The following is an 8938-nucleotide window of genomic DNA, read 5'->3' as shown; positions in this document are numbered from 1 at the left end:
AAATAATAATAAATTAAAACAAAGATGTCGGACGATTTTGAAGTTTTTGAGTTTTTCACCCTTCCCGACCTTTCTGATCCGGAGAACACAGACAAATAACTTAGATAGATGATGTGACGCGTGACCTTTCCAACGTGATGACGTAATGTGTGGCGCATCTCAGAGATGGTACACGACGAGCATTTGTGGTTAAAAAGTATATATATATATTTATTTTTTTTTATTTTTTTAAATGACCGATTGTTTCTCTGGATAAGACTCTTATTTCTCAACTGGGATCGTGTCGAGACTTTGACGCTGCATTGAGACGGACATTTGAACCTTCTTTGAACATTGGTATAGTTGGTTGCCATTGAAGTCCATTCTGTGTAGAAAAATCCTGGAATGTTTTCCTCAAAAACCTTCATTTCTTTTCCACTGAAGAAAGAAAGACATGGATATCTTGGATATTTTGAAAGTGAACTAATCCTTTTATTAATTGAAACAAGAACAAGTCTCATTGGAGTTTTTGCAGTGCATTAATAAATTACTAAAACACTGTTGATTCAGTTAAGCATGAGGCATCAGTTTCTTTTATTATTTGAACTAACATCATGAACATTGTTACAAAGGACGAAGTGTTTAAATAACATGACAAATGAAATTTAAATGAGAAAAAAAAAAGTCCAAACCATTATTGTTGCTTTAACCACATCTTTGTTCATTCAGAACATATTGATGTCTCTGCGCTAATGAAACATAAAAAGTAAAGCAGTGCTTTCCTCTGAAAAGCAATTTCGAACACAGTATTTGGAGTGTGATCATAAACATGCCATTCTGCAGCTGAGAAGCCAGTTTATGGATTTACAATAAAGTACCTGTTTCCAGTAAAATGCTCCACGCTGTAGACAGTAGTAAACTTACTTACAGCGACACAGAAGAATATTATCAGACTTGTTTGATGAAAGACAGAAGCGAGTAGAACTTCTGTGAGCTAAAAATAACATCTCTATACAATCCTGCCAACTCAAGAAAGAACATTTACAAAATTATGCTTTTTTTCCACAAACCAAAACAAAATGTATGTACATTTGTAAAGCGTGGTAACACTTCACAGGAAGGTCTCATTAGTTAATGCATTAACTAACATAAACTGTGTTCATTTACCTTTGTTAATGTTAGTTAGTTAAAATTAAGGGTGTAACAATATATCATGTCACAATATATCGCAATACAAAAATGCAACAATATGTATCGTGGATAGTGACAATATATGTATTGTGCATATTTCACCCAACATAAAAATGTACGTTTTCACCCGCAATGTAACACCAAATTTTGCATTTTAATTTAACCTTTTATCATGTCTTGGAGTATCTCAATAATATCGTATCGTGAGTTCAGTATTGTGATATATGTATCGAATCGTGATATGAGGATATTGTTAAACCCCTAATAAAAATACATCTGTTCAATAAAGTTCATGGGAGAATTAACAGATGCAACTTTTTTTCATTGTTAGTTCAGCAAATGGACCCTTCCTGTAAACCGTTACTGAAACCCGGGCCGTTCACAAGAACGCGCGAGATGAAGCGCTTATGGAGAAGAATGCCAGGTTTCGGTCAGCTTTAAAAGTTGAAAACATGATTATCATTGTCATATTCATATCATGTTATTGTCTGGCGCATGTTTGCATGTGAAATGATTAAAAAGCCGCGCAGTGGAATGAAAAACATGAGTGGAAGAGAATGCAGGATTTACAACCAGCTGATGTTTCAGTGCAAAACAAAAAGCAGCAAAGAATGTTTAAATACAAAAACTGTAAAAATAGAAAAAGAAAAAGCATTCTGTGTGATCCGGCCCTAAAACCACAACATTAAACTTCACATAAATGAAACTCAGGCGCTTACCTGACTCCATGAAAGCTTTTCCTTTCAATAATTCACAATTATTCAACACTTCTGCAAACCTTAGGTTCAAGGATACATGTGAAAGATCATCCAAGCTTGTCGGTAAGAATAACACCGCTTTAGAGAAGAAATACTACATATAAAACTGCAAAACATTCTTAAAAAAGACAATATGGTATGAATGAATTAAAACAGTGTTATTTGTGTTATACTGCACCAGTACCATATGTGCCATTGGCTTTAGTTCATCAGTTGTATAACGGTGATTAATATTAGATCAATATTTTTTATGGTGTTATCTGTAATATCTTTGGCATGCATTCAAAATCTGATGCCAAGCAATGTTGTGTTCACAAAAGTTCAAAGCCATTAATAATATTCACTTTGCACACAGCACAGTATTTCCGTCTTGTTTTCCAGATCAAGATACATTTACTGGAAAAGCAAAATTACTTTTCTGAAGAAAAAATTTAATAATCATGAATATTAAGTGAGTTTGTGCTGAAAACAAGAAAAAATCTGACATATTCAAAGGGAAAACAAGATGATTTTTCAGATTTTTGACAGTGTCAGAAAAATCATCTAGTTTTCCCTTTGAATTAAGATTATTTAAGCATAAACTCACTTCATTTTGATGATTTTTTTCACTAATTTTGCTTCTCAAGTTAATGTATCTCAATTTAATCTATCTGGTAACACTTTATAATAATGTTCAGTTGTAAGTCATTTATAAGTGGTTAGTTAATGATGACATTAATTCATAAATGATTAGCAAGTAATATACTAACATTTTATGTATGTTTTGTAAATTCCACACAAAAAAAAAAAAAACCTTTTATGAAACGCATAGTCATGTTTTGTAAATCCCCCCCCCCCCCCCCCCAAAAACAAAAACATTTATGAAATGCATAGTCATGTTTTGTAAATGAGTAGTTAATCATTAACTAATCAAATGTAAATGACTCATAACTGAATCTACAAAACATACATAAAATAATGAACATATCACTTATTAATCATTTATGAATGCATAGTCATGTTTCATAAATGATTAGTTAATCATTAACTAATCACTTGTAACGGAATTTACTAAACATAGTATATCACTTGCTAATCATTTATGAATAAATGTCATCATTAACTAACCACTTATAAATGACTTACAACTGAACGTTATTATAAAGTGTTACTGTATATATATATATTTATTTTTATTAAATTGTTTTAATGGAAAGCAAGTAAGAATATGTTTTTTGCAGGCTGGAGGACGGCTGTGCTATTCTTTGCTGAAAATGTTCCTTGTAAAAGCACTGTAAGTCACCTTTAACGCTGCATGCTATGGTTTTCTTCACTTTGACAGGAATAATGTACAAAATAAAAAAAGTAATAATATACTGGGTTAAAAAAAAAGAGCATAAAAATGTGAAGTAAAGTATCATAACCCAAATATAACTGTGCAACACGTTTGTATAAAACATGAATATGTCCTTTTAGGATACTGGAGGACATTCAAGCTGCTTTAAATTCAGGTTTGAGAGCCAGACGATCGCAGGGCGACGCACTTCCATCAAAGGTGATGTGTCTGCATTAAAACAATCCACCGGTCCTGAGTGACAAGTGAATGGCACTTGAATTCATACCTCTGATATTTAAAAATAAAAGCCGAGCCAAGTCCGCTCCTGCCCTAAATTCCCAGGGAGTTTTCCATCTCTCCGTGAAGGTGTCAGGACGGCCTCGTATTCCCAGGATTCCTGTTTCAATGAGTGTTATCTCACATTAATGCTGCATTATACGCAGGGCAATGTCACAGGCCGGAGAAATAACACTTTTCCGAAGCTTTTGTGGGTTATTTGTGGAGGACTACGAGAAGTCGGCCGGTCGGATCATCATGACAGTGGATCGGAGAGAGTAACTCGGGCCTTTAAAATAGTGCCACTTGATTCCATTGAATTTTCCGACATGTTGTCCTTGTCTGTAGTAAACGCCGTTCAGGTTGGATGGACCGCAGGCATCATACCACCATCCTAACACACACACACACACACACACACACACACACACACACACACACATTTACAATCGTTAATGCAGTTCTGTAGCAAATTATGAATCTTGTTTTCCAGTGCAAATATCTAAACATTATTAAATCAAGATGCATTTACTGGAGATGCAAAATGACTGAAGATCTTAAGTCTTGTTTTCTTTAGTTTGTGCTTTAAACAAGAACACACATCTGTCAGTGGAGTCAGAGAAAGAAACTTAATTTAAAGGGAAAACGCTTATTTTTTAAGCATAAAGTCACTTAATTTTGATTGTTTATCTCCCCGAAACAAGACTTGTCATTTAGCTAATCAATTAAATCTTGATTTAAGAATGTTTCGATATTTTTAATGCAAAACAAGACAAAATGACTGAGTAAGATCATTATGTTTTTCTGTGTATGCGTTCAGTCTCACAGTATCCTGAAAGAAAGCGAACATGCAATATGATATAAATCATATAACAAGTCCTTTTCTCATAAAGATACAACCACATCACATTAAAAGCCACTGTTGTCAAGGACAAACTTGCAATGCGATACAGTGGAAAAAACAACAACGAGTATGAGACGCAACAAAATCAATCCAAAATCACTGCCAATCAGAAGAGTTTGTGGGCGGAGTCTCTCTGCAAGCGCACCGCACTCAAATCCAAATCAATCTAAAGTCACAGCCAATCAGAAGAGTTTGTGGGCGGAGTCTCTCTGTAAACACACTGTACTCACAACCAAATCAATCCAAAATCACAGCCAATTAGAAGAGCTTGTGGGCGGAGTCTCACTGCAAGTGCACTCTATTCGCAACTAAATCATTCTAAAATCACAGCCAATCAGAAGAGCTTGTGGGCGGAGTCTCTCTGCAAGAACACTGCACTCACAACTAAATCATTCTGAAATCACAGCCAATCAGAAGAGCTTGTGGGCGGAGTCTCTCTGCAAGTTCACTGCACTCACAACTAAATCATTCTGAAATCACAGCCAATCAGGAGAGTTTGTGGGCGGAGTCTCTCTGCAAGTTCACTGCACTCACAACTAAATCATTCTGAAATCACAGCCAATCAGAAGAGCTTGTGGGCGGAGTCTCTCGGCAAGTGCACTCAATTCGCAACTAAATCATTCTGAAATCACAGCCAATCAGAAGAGTTTGTGAGCGGAGTCTCTCTGCAAGTTCACTGTACTCACAACTAAATCATTCTGAAATCACAGCCAATCAGGAGAGTTTGTGGGCGGAGTCTCTCTGCAAGTTCACTGCACTCACATCCAAATGAGGGAAAAAAAATCAATTTTTCTGACTCCACTGACAGATATTTGTTCTTGTTTTTAGCACAAACTCACTTATCAGAAAACAATACTTAATATCTGACGTACTTTTTATTCTCCAGTAAATGTATCTTGATTTAAGAATGTTTAGATACCTGTGCTGGAGAACAGGACACAAATACTGAGGAAGAACAGCTTTTTTTCCACTCATCTGGCCTTCAATTAGACACGTACACACACAACATGTGTCCGCATGGTGCCCATTTTAGCACGTCTCTTTCCCATTAAGGACTCGAGGTTCACTTCACAGGCTCACATGCCAGAGAGATCTGTGCCATTTTACCAGCCGCCCGCGAGCCAACATCGCTGCTCTCTGTCACGACTCTCACTGACACAGTAAACTGACTGGATGCTGATTCTACTTATTTCTCATCTCATTATCTGGGCGAGTGCCTCGCTGTGTTTTATAGGCTTGTTAACCACACTGCATAACAAGAAATGAGGCAACAGAATGATAAAAAGTTTGATTTCATGATATAAACCAGAACTGGAACCAATATATCTTTCATTAAAGCACTTACGCTACAGAATTTAAAGGGTTCTGCTTTTGAGGCATTTCCGCGATGTTTTTTTCATTACAAACTCATTAAAAATCTTTCACCGCGACACTATTCTTTTTTATTATTTGCATTGCACAAATCCCCTTGCATATACAGCGTATTTATGCATGTCACCCTACTGTAAGTCTCATATTTATTCTCATCCTGATATTAAATATCTCAGAGATGAATCACTGTCAGGGCCCCGTTTAGATATTGGCCACCAAGGACGGTGAAGGTGATGGCAGATTCGGGTGGACAGGATCGCTCTCAGTGCCGGCTTTATTAAATGATTCACAGTGATTTGAGACCTAAAGGCTTCCAGGATGAAAAGCATAAGCTGTCGGTGGTCTGAACCCACGAGGAGAGACTACACGAGTCCACAAAGACCTCATTACTATCACGGTTTATGGCAGTTCCTCTGCCAAACACAGAGCATGAGGTGTACACAGACACACACTGTGTTTAGACTGGATCCTACTGTCTGCACACTTCACAGAGTCTATGTAGAGAGTGTCATTATACTAGCTATTTACGTAGGTTATGATGATTCATGGCGCTCGGGTCCATTAGTGGTTCTTAACTCTTGATAAGTTGTTCCGGCAATACGTGTTTTCACTGTTACACTGCAAAACATGCTTTTCTTACTTAGTATTTTTGTCTAGTTTCCAGTCCAAATATCTAAAAATACTTAAATCCAGATGCTTTTACGAGATGAGTAAAAGGCCATAAGATGTTATGTCTTGTTTTCTGTGGAAATAAATCCAAATTAAGTGAGTTTGTGCTTAAAACAAGCAAAATGATCTGCCAATGGGGTAAGAAAAATAATCTTGTTTCTGTTTGATTTACAGTAAAGTCTGTTTTGACTTATTGGCAGTTAATTTAGCTTTTTTTAAAGCAGCAACTCACTTAATTTTTATTTATTACCCCAGAAAACAAGACATAATATCTTATGGCATTTTACTAATCTAGTAAAAGCATCTGGATTTAAGAATTTTTAGACATTTGGACTGGAAACAAGACAAAAATACTGAGCAAGAAAAGCTTTTTTTTTGCAGGCTGTTGCGCGTCCCAAATCACAGCCAATCAGAAGAGAGTGTGGGCGGAGTCTCTCTGTAAACACACCGCACTCACAGCCAAATCAATCCAAAATCACAGCCAATCAGAAGAGAGTGTGGGCGGAGTCTCTCTGTAAACACACTGCACTCACAGCCAAATCAATCCAAAATCACAGCCAATCAGAAGAGAGTGTGGGCGGAGTCTCTCTGTAAACACACCGCACTCACAGCCAAATCAATCCAAAATCACAGCCAATCAGAAGAGAGTGTGGGCGGAGTCTCTCTGGAAGCGCACTGCACTCACAACCAGATCAATCCAAAATCACAGCCAATCAGAAGGCTCTGTTTTTTCTTTTGATATATTGACTGTTTACATATTCATACAACAAAATATTATGGGAACCATATGATCGAAAATACTGGTGGGAAAAGAGTTAAACATTAGCAAAGTTTTGCAGATGTGAATGGAACTCAAATACACTGTTACTGAGTGATCAGTGTATTTCGACTCCTGAACAAATGACTCTTATGAGTCCGTTCTTTTCAGTGAATCAAAAACATACAGTGTGCAACTTTCAATTCCCACACTAATGACTGTTACGGACCAGTTGTTATTAATGAATCAAAAGCACACAGTACAAGTACATTTTGATTACTAAATTCTCCATTTGTATTTATTCAGCACTAATGTCAGCCTCTTCCTGAGAATCATGGGTAACTGCAAAAGGAACAAGATTGGTTTGCAATAGATGTTTAAATGAGAAGTGTGTGTCTCACCGCCGCTGAGCATCAGCGCACACTTGCATGTGCAGTTGTCATTGTCGACGTCTTTAGTGCTGAAGTCAGTGCCGTGGATCGCCAAACTGCTCTGCCGGCCCGCAGTCCCACTGTGGCTCTTCAGGAACAACCTGAGAGAGAGAGAGAGAGAGAGAGATTTTTAAACAAGGAGGCCTTGGATTTACTGCCAGAAACATCCATGAGTGATTTACGCAGAATTCCTTCACACTCATGACCCACGTTTCCATTCCTGAGAGTTAGCATTTTTCCCATGTTCATCTCTAGTGTGTAATGTTGCTGTTTGAGGATGAAAAAGCTCCAGCTCTTCTCTATATCAGTGTCAATGTTCCTGAACTCCTGAAACGCCTCCATTGTAGTCTTGAGTTTTTTCCGGGAACGAACACGTCACAATATTCCTCATTATAATAATTCATACACAGAATAAAGGGGCGGGGCCTGGTTGAGTTAGTTAGTAGTGTGTTAAACTGGCGGTTATGGGAAGGGCCGGGGACATTTCCCAAACACACTCGAAGCGCTCGACCAATCACAACACACTGCTCCTGCCGACCAATCAGAGCACAGTGTGCTTTTCAGAAGGAGGGGCTTCATAGAGACAGGAACTAAACGGGGTTGTGTTTCCCGAACAACGGCGTAACTTGCTGCTTCACTATCATAGTACGATTCATTGTTGAAGAAATCAACTAGTCACGACTGTTTCACAAAACTGTATTGTCGCAAATTGGTCGTTCAGACACGTTGGATAATGATGTCACGCAGGAGTAATAACTACTTTTAATGAATCTGTTTGAGATCTAATTAATGCTAGATGTTTTGCTATAAATTACAGACATAGCATCTGAGGACTATTTCTCATTTTTCTCAGTTATTTTGCTTTATTTCCAGATTCGATCATAGACTCGTTCTTACACTAGAGCTCGTTCACACATGCGCACTCTTCAAAAATGACGCTTTAAATCTCTTTACAAACTAAAAGGCGTAAATGACATTTGTATGTATTCTAAACAAAAGATACAGATTGTACTGAATGTCAGCTTGATTATTTTACTCAGGATAAGGATTTATTGAGTCCACATGTCATGCAGGTCGAGATCTGTCGCTCAAACACACAACTCTGTGATGATCTTTGCGAATGTTCGTTGGAACGATGTTTTCGGGAAACACCGACTCGATGAACGGCTGATAACGACGGAACTTGCGACCATAGTTGGCTAACGATGCTTTCAGGAAACACAGTCCTGAGCGTTACTGACAGACTGGGAAGAGAGGAGCTGCAACAATGGAGAATATGAGGAAAAT

General features: G+C 37.5%; 1 protein-coding gene across 1 annotated transcript in view; it reads right to left on the bottom strand.

Annotated features, from left to right (window-relative positions):
- Positions 1-3093: 3093 nt before the first annotated feature.
- Positions 3094-8938, bottom strand: part of angpt1 (angiopoietin 1) — a 70413-nt gene continuing 64568 nt past the window's right edge. Inside the window, exons 8-9 of the mRNA XM_082185908.1 lie at positions 7622-7752; positions 3094-3913 (exon numbers count right to left, since the gene is read on the bottom strand). Of these exons, the coding sequence (XP_082042034.1) occupies positions 3750-3913; positions 7622-7752 (295 nt within the window). The 3' untranslated portion in view covers positions 3094-3749. The remainder of the gene's footprint in view (positions 3914-7621; positions 7753-8938) is intronic.

Source organism: Leuciscus leuciscus (genome assembly GCF_965113295.1).
Source record: "Leuciscus leuciscus genome assembly, chromosome: 12".
NCBI lineage: Eukaryota > Metazoa > Chordata > Actinopteri > Cypriniformes > Leuciscidae > Leuciscus > Leuciscus leuciscus.
The sequence above is the reverse complement of the archived record's forward strand: the minus strand, read 5'-3'. Positions and strand labels throughout refer to the sequence as shown.